This window comes from Prenolepis imparis, unplaced genomic scaffold (genome assembly GCF_030444845.1).
Source record: "Prenolepis imparis isolate NDT839.2.m4 unplaced genomic scaffold, iyPreImpa1.0 SCAF_4, whole genome shotgun sequence".
Classification (NCBI taxonomy): domain Eukaryota; kingdom Metazoa; phylum Arthropoda; class Insecta; order Hymenoptera; family Formicidae; genus Prenolepis; species Prenolepis imparis.
Genome location: NW_028141162.1, coordinates 15,290,162 through 15,307,609, shown reverse-complemented (window position 1 = coordinate 15,307,609; position 17,448 = coordinate 15,290,162). Strand labels below are relative to the sequence as shown.

General features: G+C 33.1%; 2 protein-coding genes across 4 annotated transcripts in view; one reads left to right on the top strand and one right to left on the bottom strand.

The window, feature by feature from the left end:
• The window catches only part of LOC145934801 (multicopper oxidase 3), a 49,893-nt gene extending 39,661 nt beyond the window's left edge, over nucleotides 1–10,232 (top strand). The window contains exons 2-10 of the mRNA XM_083035558.1: nucleotides 1,875–2,235; nucleotides 2,479–2,763; nucleotides 3,125–3,398; nucleotides 3,676–3,880; nucleotides 4,271–4,455; nucleotides 5,239–5,434; nucleotides 5,958–6,170; nucleotides 6,259–6,489; nucleotides 6,724–10,232. Coding sequence (XP_082891684.1) covers nucleotides 1,875–2,235; nucleotides 2,479–2,763; nucleotides 3,125–3,398; nucleotides 3,676–3,880; nucleotides 4,271–4,455; nucleotides 5,239–5,434; nucleotides 5,958–6,170; nucleotides 6,259–6,489; nucleotides 6,724–6,893 — 2,120 coding nt within the window. The 3' untranslated portion in view covers nucleotides 6,894–10,232. The remainder of the gene's footprint in view (nucleotides 1–1,874; nucleotides 2,236–2,478; nucleotides 2,764–3,124; nucleotides 3,399–3,675; nucleotides 3,881–4,270; nucleotides 4,456–5,238; nucleotides 5,435–5,957; nucleotides 6,171–6,258; nucleotides 6,490–6,723) is intronic.
• Nucleotides 10,233–11,184: 952 nt separating this feature from the next.
• Nucleotides 11,185–17,448, bottom strand: part of LOC145934898 (uncharacterized) — a 91,781-nt gene continuing 85,517 nt past the window's right edge. For 2 of the 3 annotated variants that reach the window (XM_083035772.1, XM_083035770.1), the window contains exons 4-9: nucleotides 15,695–15,804; nucleotides 15,480–15,558; nucleotides 14,738–14,874; nucleotides 14,165–14,311; nucleotides 12,686–12,908; nucleotides 11,185–12,229 (exon numbers count right to left, since the gene is read on the bottom strand). In XM_083035772.1, the coding sequence (XP_082891898.1) occupies nucleotides 12,031–12,229; nucleotides 12,686–12,908; nucleotides 14,165–14,311; nucleotides 14,738–14,874; nucleotides 15,480–15,558; nucleotides 15,695–15,804 (895 nt within the window). In that variant the 3' untranslated portion in view covers nucleotides 11,185–12,030. The remainder of the gene's footprint in view (nucleotides 12,230–12,685; nucleotides 12,909–14,164; nucleotides 14,312–14,737; nucleotides 14,875–15,479; nucleotides 15,559–15,694; nucleotides 15,805–17,448) is intronic. The other variant, XM_083035771.1, reaches the window with a different exon arrangement.

Genomic DNA, 17,448 nt, shown 5'->3' with positions numbered 1-17,448 from the left:
ATATTTTATCGATTTATACTCTTTTTATTGACCTATACTACTTACATTTATTACATTATTTTATGTCACCATTTTGCATTTAACTTTTTAATTTATGATGTCAAAATTAATTAATATTGCTTATTATTTATTGTTATATGTATTGATTGATAGTGTTTTTATTAACTTATGTTACTTTCATTGATCTACACTACTTTCATTGACCTATACCACTTATATTTATTACATCATTATTTTATATCACTGTTTTGCATTTAATCCCTTAATTATGTTTCAAATTAATTAATTTTGCTTATTATTTATTATTATAAATATTAACTTTTAATATTTTATTGATTTATACTACTTTTATTGACCTATACTACTTACATTTACTACATTATTTTATGTCACCGTTTTACATTTAACTTTTTAATTTATGTACACATTTATATATACGAGTATATACATTTATGTACACAAAATTATATTATTAAATAATAGTATGTAATAAAAATTATAAAATAATAATATGTTTTAAATAAAATGTTATAGATTGCTATCAAAAAATATTAATCGAGTTTAAAGTACTATAACATTTAATTAGCAAATTAACACTTTATTAATATTTTTTGACATACATCAGCTGATTAAAGCATTAATTAAATTTTAAAATAATATTATGTTATAAAAATTAAAATAATAATATGTTAAATAAAATGTTATAGTACTTTAAATTCGATTAATATTTTTGAACAGTTATCAGCTGATTTTTGTATCATTCGGTTTAACATAAAATTGAGGAATAACGCGCGCTTATCGCGGAAAAACGACAACAATATCAATAATATATCTTTTTTTAAAAGGAATTGATAATTTGTTAATTATTTTCATCAATTTTTTTTGTGTAAACCAAAATGTCAATTATACTCGTGCAGCAAACAAGATTTTTTGAGACGTTTTGCATTCATATGCGCATATTAAATCTTTAATTTAAATTAATTCGTTATTAAATCTTTAATTTAATTTAATTTGTGTGGCGATCAGAAAAATTTCAGCTCTCTACTCGAAATTATTGTATAATTCTCGCTCTGCGAACAATAATGTCTCAAAATAATTTTCAAAGCTGCGATGTATAAATATTCCGCGAATACAAACTGCATTTGCAAGGCAGTAAAGAGATTCTTATTAAATTTAAAGATATTCTGAAAACGTTCGACTCGAAACCTCGAAAGTTTTAATATCGTTACGCTTTCATGTATTGATTGAAATTGAAATCGTATCGAACGTGATTGCTATACACGTAACAAGCTAAAATTTCAACTTTTCCTTATTCTTCCGTGTATTTACAGGACTGATTGATACTAAAATAGAAAGAACACTCGTAATGATACGATTACGAAACTGCTCGTAGCTTACGATAAAGTAATGATATCGTATACCGTACGGCAATCCTACAAAATTCAATAGTAATAAGGAACTTATTAACTACATCACAATTTGGAAATTCATTATTATAAAAACAAAATTAAATGTCTATAAATACAAACTTAATTTTCTATTCTTCTTCCATAAGATCTTCCTGAAAGATTACTTTCCACTCTATAATTAAGCTAACTTATCCATATACGGATAATTAATTACTTTACATGTTGCAAATTCATTAATTAAAATTATTTAAGAATAATATTCTGCCTTTTCTCTCTTTCTCTTTCAAACATCTAATTTGTAACACATTAGTGAAATATTTTTGCATAATATTAATAATTTATTTTTTTCTAAAATATTTATAAAGATCTATGACTTCTCTTTAATTTTACATCACAATTTGTAAGATTTATTCTATAAAAATATGAAAAATATATATCTAGAAAAAAATCTATATGAAATTGCAGAAACGATAACAGATCAGTCGGCGTCGCCCTCGTTCTGGAATCCTACCCTCAAAACCGACATCTTCTCGCAGACTGACAGCGCGACTTTCTTCCCCACGGCTCACGGCCTGGCACAAACCCACCCGACTAGTACCGTTTTCCGCAGCGGTTTCGGTGGGATCGACAACCTCGGCAGTCGAGGGGTAACAATAAGGCCGCCTAGGACGCGGCCTCTTGATTATAATGAGCGTTCCACCGCCGAATTACGCCGAAATCCATCGCTCTCGTCGCCGGACGAATGCGCTCGTGCCTGTCGAGAGAACGAGCCGCCCAGGATATGCTATTACCACTTCACCCTCGAGTATTACACCGTCCTCGGGGCGTAAGTATCATCTGTACGAGATACCTCGAAATTGTCTTGAAACGATGGAAATTGCAAAAGAGAGATAACAAGCTTAAATTTATTAATAGAAATAATTTTCAAAGTGATAAAGTAATTATTTTTTACAAATATATATTTTTTAATGAAAAAATTAATTTTTATAAAAAACAATATTATTCTTTGAGAATATATGGATTGCTTAAATAATTACTATCGTTGCAAGCTAGCTGTATAAATTTCTAGAGCGTGTCAAGTATGCACACCGAATGCAACCAATTCCGTGTGGAGCGACTGTCAGTGTGTCCTGGCTGACGGAGTAGAGAGAGGTATTTTGACTTCAAACAGAATGATCCCTGGCCCTAGTATTCAAGTATGCCAGGGTGACAAAGTTGTTGTTGACGTGGAAAATCATATAGAGGGAATGGAAGTCACAATTCATTGGCACGGAGTATGGCAAAGAGGATCTCAATACTACGATGGTGTACCTTATGTGACACAATGTCCTATTCAAGAAGGCAATACGTTTAGGTATGCATAGAAAAGAGATCTTATTTTCTTCGTATAATTAAAAGAATAAAATTTTCATCTCCAGAAAACAATTATAATTTTTAATTGTTTGCTCTAATATAAAGCTTTTAAAAATTTTATTTTTTATTATCTATATTTGTTCAAGTTTATTATAACTCGAGAAAACGGAGAACTTAGTTGAAACTATGAAAAAAAAAAAAATCAGAGCGATTTTTTAATGGAATATTTTTGTTTCGTAAAGATATTTGTCAAAATTTAAGCTTTAAAAAAAAATGAAATGTTTTGCAAACAAATTAATATATTTTAAAATGTAACGGTGTCGTGAAATGCATGAAATAAAATGATTGCACAATATGTGAAGATATCAATGGACAGCCGGCAATGAGGGTACACATTTCTGGCATGCTCACACTGGCATGCAAAAGATAGATGGTCTCTACGGGAGCATAGTAATCCGACAGCCGCCGAGCAAGGATCCCAATAGCAATCTATATGATTACGATTTAACCACGCACGTGATACTTATCAGTGACTGGTTCCACGAGAGCGCTGTCGAGCGTTTTCCGGGTCGTCTTGCAGTCAACACAGGTCAAGCACCTGAAAGCGCCCTAATCAATGGGAGAGGTCAATTTCGGGTACGTCACTTTGGATATTCATTGATTCTCAACAGAGATGATATATTGTCTAACGTCACCAGATAAACATCGGCTTCAATTTATGTTAGAAATTTCTTTTACAGACTCAGATTCATATTTTATAATTCAAAGAAATTGATAAAAATTTAGAACAACTTGTATAAGTCCGTGTAAAGAAAATTGCGGGCAAAATTTTTCGATAAACTTTGCTATTTATTATTGCAGAAGAAGTATTAATTTTCATTTTCTAACATACTGTGTATATCTTTTAATACAGGATCCTAATACCGGTTTCATGACAAACACACCCCTCGAAGTGTTCACGATAACTTCGGGCCGCCGTTATCGATTCCGTTTAATTAATTCATACGGATCAGTATGTCCCGCTCAAATCACAGTCGAGGGTCACACTCTCACCGTCATCGCCACCGACGGTGAAGCAGTTCAGCCAGTAGAAGTGAACACTATAATTTCATTTTCAGGTAAAGCGATTTTATTCCACATTAATCCTAAATTTCTTAACAAAGTTAATTCAATTAATTATTTAAGACGCAAGGCAAATAAAATAGATAATTATTGGAAAAATGAAAAACTTTTTGCTATTGAAATTATAACAATAAAAAGTTCACGAAAAATAAATAAAACATTTTTCTGTATATTATAGCTGCAAACATTCTAAATAAAGAAATTAAATAGATTAAAAATTGTCAAATAATCCATTCACTAAATGATTGATTTAAAGACTATTATCAAAGAAGATTACTTGCATAATAATCAATTAGACATAACGAATGTCTTGATGAAACGTGTCCTTCACGAAACCAATCAAAGATTGATTTTACATCTTTACGTTTTTTACGTTTCCACAATAGGTGAACGTTATGATTTCGTCATAAATGCCGATCAGAATGTCGGCGCTTATTGGATTCAGCTTCGTTCGCTCGGAGAGTGCGGAATTCCGCGGGCCCAGCAGCTGGCTATCCTGCGATACGCTCGTGGTCCTTATCAACCGACTACTACACCGCCTACATACGATTTTGGTCTTCCACAAGGCGTCGTAAGCATATTTCTAAAATTATTTGTTGTTTGCATGTCAAATATTTTTTTACGATTGAAATTAAAGACGAGATTTAAATATATTAAATTTTTTGCACCCAGTCTATTAACAAATATTCAAATTTAAGATCTTATAAAATCTTATCTTTCTCTGTATTGTTAGTATATCTCTTTTCATCTCTATTGTTAGTATATGCACTGCCATCTGTTTGAATGCTACACACAAAAAGAATTCGTATGGATACATATTTATGAAAAAATAAAATCTTTATTTAAATTACTATCTGCATTTCAATGAAACATATCGATTTTAATATGACTATATGATATTGATAAAAATAAAATATAACAGTGGAAAAAGATTTATCTTCAATCGATAGACTAGAGATTTTCTTAAAATCTCAGCTGCAATAAGAAAGATACATTAGAAAGGAAAAATTTCTTACGATAAATCTTTCGAGAAATTATTTTTTTCTGCTTCTTTTATTATAAAATCATTTTTTACTTGAAAGGAATGACACCGAATATTGAACTATAATTTTAAAAAATTTTAGAATGACTAATGCAACTATGTCACAAGTATAATATAGTAATATGCTTTTGTACTATAAATAATAAAAGGTGCTATTTTTCATATTAGATATTTTAGATGAAAAAACATTTAACACATTGTATGTAACGTGATTAAGATTGACGGCTTAAAAAAAATTCAACAATGTTCCTTAAATAATAAGGACTCGATTTTGCTATCACGCGCCAAGGTCAAGAATGTTCTCTTCTTCAGGTCTTGAATCCCTTGGATGCCATTTGCAACCGACCGCGCGAGGATGCAATTTGCGTGAGTCAATTGAAGAATGCCCGACACATCGATCAAGGCATCCTCCAGGCACGCCCCGACGTGAAGATCTTCCTGCCGTTCCGCTTCCTGTTCTACAGACCTGAGGAGGTCTTCCAGCCGCAGACCTACAATCGCTTCCTCGGTAAGGACGCGCTAATAGCTGATTTAATTTGCAAAAAAGAAGGAAGCGCGCGTCACGCGATGATTGCGTTTGATTTTCATTTGACATAAACACGGCCTTGGAGGTATATTCTCAAGAAGATATGCTTAAAAAAAATATAATCCAGGCGCGCGTTGTACATGCAACATCTTCGACGATTCTTGAAATCGCAAGAATTATACGCGAGATACTTTGCGGGGTATATTTGCTAGTTAAGTGGTGTATACTTTTTCCTCGGGACAATTAGATTCGATAGCATGAGGAGATACAAACCGGTTATATTATCGAAGCGCGTACAGGGTGTTCCGAAATTATCGTCGCTTTCAATCGCGTATTCCTTGATTTTAAGCTTAGAGTTGATGTTTCTTTAATGAAAATTTAATTTCGCGAGCTTCATTCATTCAAGGATTAATGGAGTTATCATACATTATCATCATTTTTTCATTATTACATATTTATTCGAAAGTTATAAAGACTTATCGCATTATCTCGATTGTGTCCGTAGTTGCACCAACTGGTGACCATGTGATTTCTCTCGTGGACGAGATCTCGTTCACGTTTCCTCCGGCGCCGCCGCTCTCGCAGATCGATGACATTCCACCTGAACAGTTCTGCAACGGTGATAATAGACCAGCTGACTGCGGCGCCAACTGCATGTGCACACATCAGGTCGATATTCCGCATAATGCGGTCGTCGAGGTGGTTCTCGTAGACGAAGGTATGTACACATATGTAATTTTGCTTGTCACGCGCAAAGCTCTTTTGTTATTAAATGGAAAAATACATTTCAAAAAATTCTATTACAGTACAACAACCCAATCTGTCGCATCCCTTCCATTTGCACGGATACGCGTTCAATGTGGTCGGCATCGGCCGTTCTCCGGATAGGAACGTGAAGAAGATCAATTTGAAGCACGCTCTCGATCTCGATAAGCGAGGTCTTCTGCACAGACAATTCAACCTGCCGCCTGCTAAGGACACTATCGCCGTTCCCAACAACGGTTACGTCATCTTCCGCTTCCGCGCGGACAATCCGGGTAAGTTAACAACGACAACTTGAAAACTTCTCGCGCATTATTCTGATGAGATGCAAACTGCTTCCGTTTGCAGCTGCTCGCATAATTACAAAAGTTAGCGTACACTAATTGTGTGTCCAAGTATATTATGTCTATATAAAGTGTCTCACAATTAGTCGTCAAGTTGATATTGACTGCGCATTTCTCATAAGGGAATTATATTAATATTGGACAATATCTCCTTTTTTTTTTTAGGATACTGGCTGTTCCACTGCCACTTCTTGTTCCACATATTGATCGGCATGAACCTGATTCTTCACGTCGGAACGCACGCGGATTTGCCACCGATACCACCGAATTTCCCGACCTGCGGTGACCATTTACCGCCCATCACGCCGCCCCTGTCGCTGAACGCGTTCCATTGATTGATGGGCGATTGACTGATGAGCGACGAGCTCAGAAACGCTGAGAGAGACGCTCCAAAGTCTATACGATAGTTGTAGCATATTCCTGTAAAGTAGCGCGCGAGCCTGTAATACTCTTTTTTTTTTCAACTACGCAATATCTCGTCGGTCTACTCTTGAGAACGTACTTTGCTCGAGACGATCACGATCGATCGCGAGCAAGAAATTCGATGGGTGTCGACCCCATTACCTTACGTAACCGGCTGAGAGCGAAGAAAATGGCAAGTTGAGTTAGATACGTTAGTGAAGCAACGAGTTAACAAAAGGATCGATGCCCTGCTGGGCGTCGTGAAACGATGAACGTTCTCAGAGACGATGATGACATTACGTTGGCGGCAGTCGATAATTTATTGTGTTCCAGATGCTTCACCCGTCACACTGTCATTTCTGTTACACGACATTCTTTGTTATCCTTGCATTGTCGCGAAACTCTCATACAATGGAGAGATTATTCACGATTCGCGATCATATAATTCGATCGCAATAATCTATTTTATTATAAAACACATCATATAGAGTTTTAATAGAAATACTCACTGGACATTTATGCTACATCCGCGCAAGTATAACGGCGATCGCAAATCCCGATGTGGCGAGTGAAGCATCTACAATTGGAAACGTACAAATGTTACTGACTAACGTTTGTAACGCTTTGTAAATAATGTAGAAATAGTCACTACACTTAACGAGATTATTAATGCGGGAGTAATGGATCGCCGAAAAACTACGACGGCGATCCGATTATTATCGGTGGATTATCACAAGGGTAAGTGGTCCCTTCCAGCAGGCTGGACCTGTACAATCGTAAGATCCGCGATTTGCAAAATTATTTGGAGATTTTGCTACATTAGCTCCAAAAAGAGTAACCTATACAAGGATAAAAATAATTTTTCGCATGGATAGATAAGAAGAGATTAATATTTATTTAAATTAATAGAGCTTAATTATTTCCATTAAATGCAGATCTTTCGACTCTACTTTCTCTGATCGGTTTATCACTTTAATCATCCTTGCTTTATCATACTTATTTTTATTGCATTTCTTTCTTTTTTAAAAAGAGAAGATGTAATAACAGCTATATACATATATACAGATAAGAGATAACACGAAAGATGGCAACAAATTTTCCTCGACAGATCCAGGCTCCTGAAACAGCCTCTTATTATTAGTTAGGGGAGTAAATTCGCGCTTGTGAAAAACTCGCGCATTTCGTTTTCATTCCATCAGCCTAAAATTATATTAAATTGATAAATGAAAATAAAATTGTCGCGGTATAGAAATATGAGATTTATAAGACAATCTAAAGATGCGACAGCGAACCTTGGAAAAATATGGAAAAATATCGTTCTTTTCTTGAAACTCTATCAATGTACACACATTATTATTTATTTTTTCATTTCTATTTTGTGTTAATTTTCGAACGCACCATCCGCTTCAAGATTAATCTATCGAAAGCATTTAAAAGCAGGCTGACATTTTATGATTAAAATACCGCGCTATGCATGCGGTACAATATAGCTATATGTTTATTCATGGTGCCTCCATTTTCGATGGAAAATATTCTACATTAATATGTAACTCATAATTAACGCTTAAATCATTCAGTCATACATACATAGACTAATATATAAAAAAACAGATACAGAACAATAGATACAAACACATAGATACAAACACATAGATACAAGATAATCGAACACGCGCGTACATCGTGCCTTAATACTTAAGATAATCTTCTGATTCATTTCGTTACATTCGTCGAGATTACCGAAATACGAAATACTTCATCGCGAAACTATCCTAAGAAACATGATTCGATGGTTTAATACAAAAGAAAAATGTGCAAAAAAATGTATAAGAATAAATAGTATAATTATATTTAACATAAAAAATTGTTAGCGATTAACATATGAAAAGAGATATATGATTTTTATATAAAGCGCATTTTATTATTTTAAATTGCAGTCTTCTTGCATTAAGCCATCGAATTGTGCGAAGCGAATCCGTTTTTAAATTCGTTGCTTTCTCGTTCGTTTTTCGTTTCGACGAGAAAAACGTTCCTGGGATTAAGAAGCGCGATTTAGAAACTGACGCAAATTTTCGTCATGTGAGAGATGCGCCAAGGATGTATCTTCAATACTCTCATTCGAAGCAGTCGGAGACTGACAGAGTAATATTGGTCTACTCAAACGGACACACGGGTTGTGGGATAGCAAATGTACGCTGTTTTTCAATATTCCTTTTTATCCTTATAGTAAGAGATAGTTTACAAGAAAAGTAATGGAGAACGTACCTGCCGTTTAATTAATTGTAGCACAAACACGTTGATTTTCTTGTGAGCGACGTTGAAATTCAATGGCTCAACGTTGAGCGGCGAGAGTTACGATTTCATCATGATCAATCATGCTTCATCATTCGCAGGCAATGGGGAGTGTAAAGTACTCAAATAAAGCCTCAGTTCGGAGATAATTAGGATATCCGTATTGCTATACATACATTAGATACAATCAGGTCAATTGCAAAATCTATATATGACGCTTTTGTGCGATAAATCTAATAATTATTATAAAATTATGGAAAAAATTATAACGATTATTTAATAGAAATTATGAAATTTTATTATAAGAAACGATGATAATTAATTATATGTGTTTGCGTTCATATCACCAAATGATATTACAATATGGTAGTGATCGACTGCTCCATCGCACTTGTAAAGTATTAACTTTCTTAACATACTAATCAAATTTTTTGAATAGTTTTATATGCGATCAATTTACAGTAACACTAATTAAATGTCTATTTCTTAGGCTGTGTAATTGAAATGATTTTACTGCAGAGAATTTCGTAAAAATCTCCATACGTTTTTCAGAATAATTCTCTTTAATTGTTAATTTGTAATGATAAAATTCTGGGATTTTACATATCCACGCAAATTGTTGTCTGGTTTGGCTTCTAATTCGAGAATCTTCTCCATCTTACTAAAAGCTATGCGTTACAGCGAATAATAAATAGTCTATCGTTATATTTTGATTAATTCTTCAAGCAGATACATTGATGTAAATATTGTAATACTGAAGATTTTTTCAGTATTTCTATAGCTAGTATTATCAGGTCCCCTTTCCCCGTGTAATTATTCATTTACTAAACCCATATACATACCAGCAGTTACCATTTATAAGCAAATGAAAGTTTTCATATTTTATATAAATAGAATATTTAATAAACAAAAGACAGAAAAGAGAAGAGAGAGGGAAAAAGAGAAAGAGAGAGAGTTATGTAAAGATGCATAGAAGTCTACTGCTCTCTGTGGATTATTCTCTCGTATATTTTATTCTAAAAATGTATTTTTAATAATAAATCGTTTCAAAAAATAACAAAATCTATCATTAATATTTCCATGATGCTTAATCATGTCCATCTTTGTTCCTCTTTCGAAAAAGATTTAGTATTTCATTCCTCAATATATTTTCACACAAGATTCTAAGTTTCTTTTATATAAAAGCCGTCCAACTTATATTTTGCAGTGTGTAATGAGTAATGAGTATGTTTTGCAAAGAAGATGCAATATAAACTCCTGCATAGTAATATATATAATTAATAATCCGCTCACTTAAGATAAAAAGGTAAGTTAGATTAGCAGAGAGAGAGAGAGAGAGTAATAAAATATGAAAGTAAGGAGAAAATATTTCTGGAAAAATGAGAACGTGAAAAAAATAAGATGTGCACGCGATCCGTAATAGAAATTATCGTTATTAGCAATAATGCGGTAGTCATTTAATGATACGTTTATATCACGCATACACTATTATTCTTATCGTAAAATATATATCATCTAAAAAATTACAACATGCAAAGATAAGTTATTATTATTGATTGTCTTGCGAAAAAAAATCACAAATTAGCTAGCAAATTAGTTATTAGGATCTCTTATTACGACTAATACGCATTAATTACAAAAAACATAATTTAATTTAAATATCTCAAATTGGGTGAAAATAGCACTATGAAGATATCTGCAACAAAATATCATAATTTTATATTATTAAACTAAAAGCGTGAAAAGCCAAACGTCATTCTAGAAAAAATTAATTTTAATATGCTACGCTTTAAATTTTAATATGAAAACATTAATGTTGTTTCTTTTATTATCTTGCCGACTATGTTCGAAGGAAAATATTCGTAGATTACTGAAGATTAGATTTCTATTTGGATATTCGAAGATTTATCGGTAGAAATAAAAAGCACAAGATGTTTTTAGATTAATGAATTTATGTACAAAAAGCATTTAACTAGTACATCTCTTAATTAGGATCAATGTTGCGCAGTTTTGTAAGTGCTAGTTCCTATGCTTATGACTATTATATATATTATGATACATATACGCAATCGAGAATCATTTCATGAATGATAATGCTAAATATAAAAAACCGTGTAGATGTGTAATTTTATATTGCGCTTATCCATAGAAAATTTTATCTCATTAATATATTTGATCCACATTTTTCGATCACGCGTTGCTTATCGTCATTGATTCTATTAACAAGTGCAAGAGTAAAAAATAAGAACTTTCTTGTAAAGAAATCGAAAAGATATATCGATATCATATAATTATATTCCATTTTTTATAGATAGAAAATTTCAGATTGTCGCAAGATATGAAAATTAGCATTCATCTCAGATATACGCTAGATATGTCGCTCGATATCTCTATATATTAACACTCTCTTGATGTATTATGTTGCGTTACATGAAATTTATACGTATTACTAATCATGGACGGTCTATTCTTTTTAAATAGCCAATTATTATGTTATAATTTTTTTCAATTATTTTTCGATTTTCAATTAGTTTTAAATCTATCTCTAATGATGCGATCAAGAAGGTGCTGATATATCGTTCGATATGACTGAATGCTTTAAGAGTATAAAAATGATTTGTATCTCGGCGATATTTTACATTTAAATTGAATTCTTGTCATTCGTGCGATGTTGAAATAATGCCACTAACGGCATAAAATTCGTGTTTAATTAAAGTAACGTTAATGAAGACAATGGAGTTCTATAGTTTTTGATAAATGAAGCTATAAACGGAAACGTCACTTCCCGGAGTAATGTGAACCGATGTTGGACGGCGGTCCTCTGTGATGATGATGATGCTTTTGTCCAGGACCGGAGTATCTGCTTCCTGGCCGGGAGTGTACTATCGCATAGTGATCGCTGTTGGTCGATATCGACCTCGTGGAATTCATGGTAGATCCTCCGGAGGCGTATCCTTGCTTTCCGTTTAACGAATACCTGAAGAATACAAGAAGAAGGGTCTCGTTCAGGCACGCAATCGCATGCGCCATGATATGCAATCCGTAATATTAATTGGCATCATCGTGACTCCGCTGCGCGCTTAAGTACAGCTTCACTTAGAAAGTTCGATACATTTCATTTTCATCAGACCAGCAATTTAAGTTAAAAATTCTTTAATTGCACGGTGCATAAAAGAGAGAATTATGAAACACGCGATCGCTCGTAAAAATATATATATCAATTATACATCGCGCTTTTAATCTGACAGGGATACATTAGCTTATCAATGATCAACTCGAGCCACTCGGGCTCGAGTGTTGAAGCCACTCGGTGTAGATGACATACGGTTATATACGAGTAATCATATATTATTGATGCGATTAATAGAGAGAGATACTTTGTCGGCGAGTCACGCGAAAGAGTAGCTTAGTAGAGGAGGTAATTAAGTCAAACCTCGACCCGTATTGAGAGCCGTGCCAGCTGCGGTATGGATCATAATCCTCGATGATTGACGGCTCCTTCTCGATAATGTCGGTCCGGGTGCAGCTGCAGGTCATTGCCGAACATAGGAATATGTTGATGATGAGCATGATGAGGAATAATATCCCGAGTGCCACCGCCAACCACAGGAGCCATAGCGGGTGCACGCTGCCATCATCGTACATTGTTTGAACAACTGCGAACGAAGAAATTATTATTGTAATTTTCGTGTATTGATACGATAGATGTTCATGTATTTTCATTGACTCGTGTTGCGAGTCGGTATTCGTGTAAAAATTCCATTTGTTCAAATAGTAAAAATCCTGTGTCCAATAAGGGAAAACAGAGTTGTTCCACCTAAGTACAGAGAGCGAAATGAGATAGTCGGAGAGGCATAAGTTAATGACGCAATAATTCTTCAATAAATTTTCCACTTTTAATCTGTCAATCTGTTTCAATGGTTTTGAGAGATAACCGTTAATTTTATCATATTGAAAAGTCACATTGTGCATCGCTTTATCGAGGTTCAGCGAGATAAGAAAATGATCTATTTACTTCTGCGATGCGGTATAATTAATTTAATGACATAATTTCGCGAAGATATTTTATTCCGTACCAGACGTTGATGAGCGGTATGGAAAATTATAGCGCGGGACTGAATAGACTGACGAAAAAAAAAATTTAACCGGAGCACAAAGTGTGATAAACGGAATAAGATCCCTCATGTGAGTCTGAACACGCATTATAATTTGATGACAGCCCCTGGATATAGGTTGCGTGTCGAGACGACGTCCGAAATGCAGGTCAGAATGACGAAGAAAGATGACAAGCAACCATCTTGCAAGGATAAAGACATAAATGAGAATATACACAAGAGAAACAATAAAGAAATCAAGAAAGAAGCAGAGACTGCACGCATTCATGATATGACCGAATAATGTCCTGTTGCGAGAATATGTCAAAACAAGCTGACTGCAACTCTAGCTTAATCGAATGTCTCATCCAATTGCTTTTACCAATCCCTTCATAAACCCCTTTCGATCTCTTCTTATATAAACTTTCGACCGAAAAGGAAAGCAATTCTTTTCAATATTAGAATGAATGAAATTGATTTCTTTATATTTTTCAGATACTACTTATAAGTTGCTAGATCTTTTCAATTACAGAATGTATCTCTATATTGCAATTTATTGTCCTAAAAAGTTATTCACTTTGATGACGAAAAGTATAATATCAATATTAATATTAATAAATATATACATATAAATTTGAGAAAAAAATTGAGAAAGAGATTACTGAAACAGATTATTACAATAATTAATCGGCATAATATGAAGGATAAAAATATATCAAGAATATAATATGATAATAATATAATATATAATAATATAAAATGATAAAACATATATGAAATGACAATATAATAGTCAATTCATCTATAGCAAACTTTACCTCGTTTTTCGCCTGGTTGGAGAACAAAAACGCTTGTCCCAGCAAGTAGTACTCCTTCTTCGGCATTAACATTTTGTCCGCTAGCGGAGGAGCCACCCTTTATCAGTTCCTCTTTATCTCCTTCACATACAGGGGTACCGCAGCTTTCTAAGCACGTAAATTTTTGTTCCATTAAATCATAACGAGGGATGTTAAGCTCGAGAGTTCATATATTGTTAATTGATAATAATTATACGTCAGAAATTTGTCGCGTTTGTTCACGAAAGTATAATAATTTTTTAAGGAAAAAAGGATTTAAAAAATATTATGCTATTAAAAATATTCTACGTGCAATTTACACATTTAGTATGATACTAAAACTAAATCAATATGTGACATTGATTGCTAAAATTTTTATTCTTTGAAAGATTCAAATTTTTACGATTTGGGACGCAAAATCTTCTCATGGAGAGTGAACGGGAATAATTCTGTCACAATGCGTCGCATGCAATAAGTTGCAAAAGTTGAATGCCATTTTATAACCCACATTCGTAATGAAATGCTAATGGAAAACCATTCAACGGATCAGTTTACCTCTGCACAGAGCGATGTCACATTGGAAATGCACCTCTGAACTGTCGGCAAACCGGAACATCGAGAACAATGTGGCATCCGCTGTACCGGTGCTTCGATCGTATATGAATTTCGTCATTCGAACTTTCACAGGACAGCTTCGCGATTCAAAAAAAAAAGGTCACAATTAGTATATCGTTTCAATCGTCAAAGCGACATTGCGTTAATAAAAAATGCAAACACTTTTTCATCGATAGAGCAAATAAAAGTATAGAAATTAAAATTATTAAAGTAGTTGAAATTAATTTAAAGTTGTTTATCTTTTGAATGTCTCACTACTTGCGAAGTTCTAAAGAGAGTTCACTTCGATAGAGAAAACTTATTAAACGGAGAAGCCTGAAAAAGAGAGTTTTCATTTTGCGCAATAAAGGTCAGTTGAAGTTTTAATGAAATTACTGCTAAGTGATTTTAACTCTTAAAACAAACTATTTTATCTATTCTCAAAAGTTATTCACTTTGACGTAAACTTTCAGATGAAAAAAAAATATCAACTGTATTGTGATGTTATGAGTATTTATAATACAAATTACGATATTTAACGCATTTATACACACTATCATCATATCCATATATTAAATATGCAAATATCTATAACATTTATATTTATAGCACACTTAAATGTTTGCCATAAATATAAAACTCATTTAAATTTAAAAGTATATCTTTATATTAATTCTTTAAAAATGTATTATCATCTGCTTACCCCTTTTCGTTTATAAGTTGCACACTGGAATTGAGCTTATTGAATGCGAAGCAGTTCTTGACTCGAATCCCATACATTCCTGCAAATTGAATGTTCTACGATGCTTCGGACAGGAGATATATCGACGAAGAATCAACTATAACTATACTAACGGACTTGTTCATATCATCGATACTGGAAAAGCAAAACGATATAATAGGATATAAGATACGAACCGTCTGGGCGTGAAATCTCGGCTCGCAAAGTGTAGTTGTGACCATATATAGCTTCTTGTACTTTGACACCTTCGTCCAGAAGGCGCAAGGACACCAGCGAAGTTTCATTTCTATGCAAAAGATGTTGTTTTGTTTTGATCACTTGAGAATTTCTTCATAGCGTTTCATAATACATTTTATTATTAGACTAGAATAACACAAGCGCGCGCTACGCGCGCACCATTCTACAATTTTATATAAAAAAGAATAATATTTTTATATAAAGTTTGTTTAAACTTGATTAATATCTTTTGACAGAAATCAGCTGATAACTGTCACAAAATATTTATCGAGTTTAAAGTACTATAACATTTTATTTAAAACTTTATTATTAAAACTATATTATATCATTATTGTTATATTATGAATATTAAATAAAAGAATTTGTATACTCTGGTGTCTGCAAGGTATCAAAACATTCTGCAAACAATGTACTATCGAAATATATAAGAGATGAATTTTTTGCTCGTCTCAAAATATTAAAAATCGATACTATGTCGCCGCGGACCTTATGCAGCGCATATTTATATTATATATATTAAATAAAAGAATTTGTACGCTGGTGTCTGTTTGGTACCAAATGATTCTGTAATCAATGTACTATTAAAATGTATAATCGATGAATTTTTGGCTCGTCTTAAAATATTAGAAATCGATACTTTTTTACCGCTGACCCTATGCGACGCAACATTATTTTATGTATATCAAGTTAAAAAATTTGTACGCTGGTGTCTGTTTGGTATCAAAAGATTCTGTAATCAATGTACTATTAAAATGTATAATCGATGAATTTTTGGCTCGTCTTAAAATATTAGAAATCGATACTTTTTTGACGCGGACCCTGTGCGACGCATCCTCATTTTATGTTTATCGTATTAAAAAATTTGTACGCTGTTGTCTGCTTGGTACCAAAAGATTCTGTAATCAATGTACTATTAAAATGTATAAACGATGAATTTTTGGCTCGTCTTAAAATATTGGAAATCGATACTTTTTACCGCTGACCCTGTGCGACGCATCCTTATTTTATGTTTATCGTATTAAAAAATTTGTACGCTGGTGTCTGTTTGGTACAAAATGATTCTGTAATCAATGTACTATTAAAATGTATAATCGACGAATTTTTGGCTCGTCTTTAAATATTAGAAATCCCTACTTTTTTACCGCTGATCCCATGCGACGCAATTTTATTTTATGTATATCAAGTTAAAAAATTTGTACGCTGTTGTCTGGTTGGTACCAAAAGATTCTGTAATCAATGTACTATTAAAATGTATAATCGATGAATTTTTGGCTCGTCTTAAAATATTGGAAATCGATACTTATTACCGCTGACCCTGTGCGACGCATCCTTATTTTATGTTTATCAAGTTAAAAAATTTGTACGCTGATGTCTGTATGGTACCAAATGATTCTGTAATGAATGTACTATTATAATGTATAATCGATGAATTTTTGGCTCGTCTTAAAATATTAGAAATTGATACTTTTTTGACGCGGACCCTGTGCGACGCATCCTTAATTTATGTATAGCAAATGAAAAAGTTTGTACGCTGTTGTCTGCTTGGTACCAAATGATTCTGTAATAAATGTACTATTAAAATGTATAATCGATGAATTTTTGGCTCGTCTTAAAATATTAGAAATTGATACTTTTTTACCGCTGACCCTATGCGACGCAACATTATTTTATGTATATCAAGTTAAAAAATTTG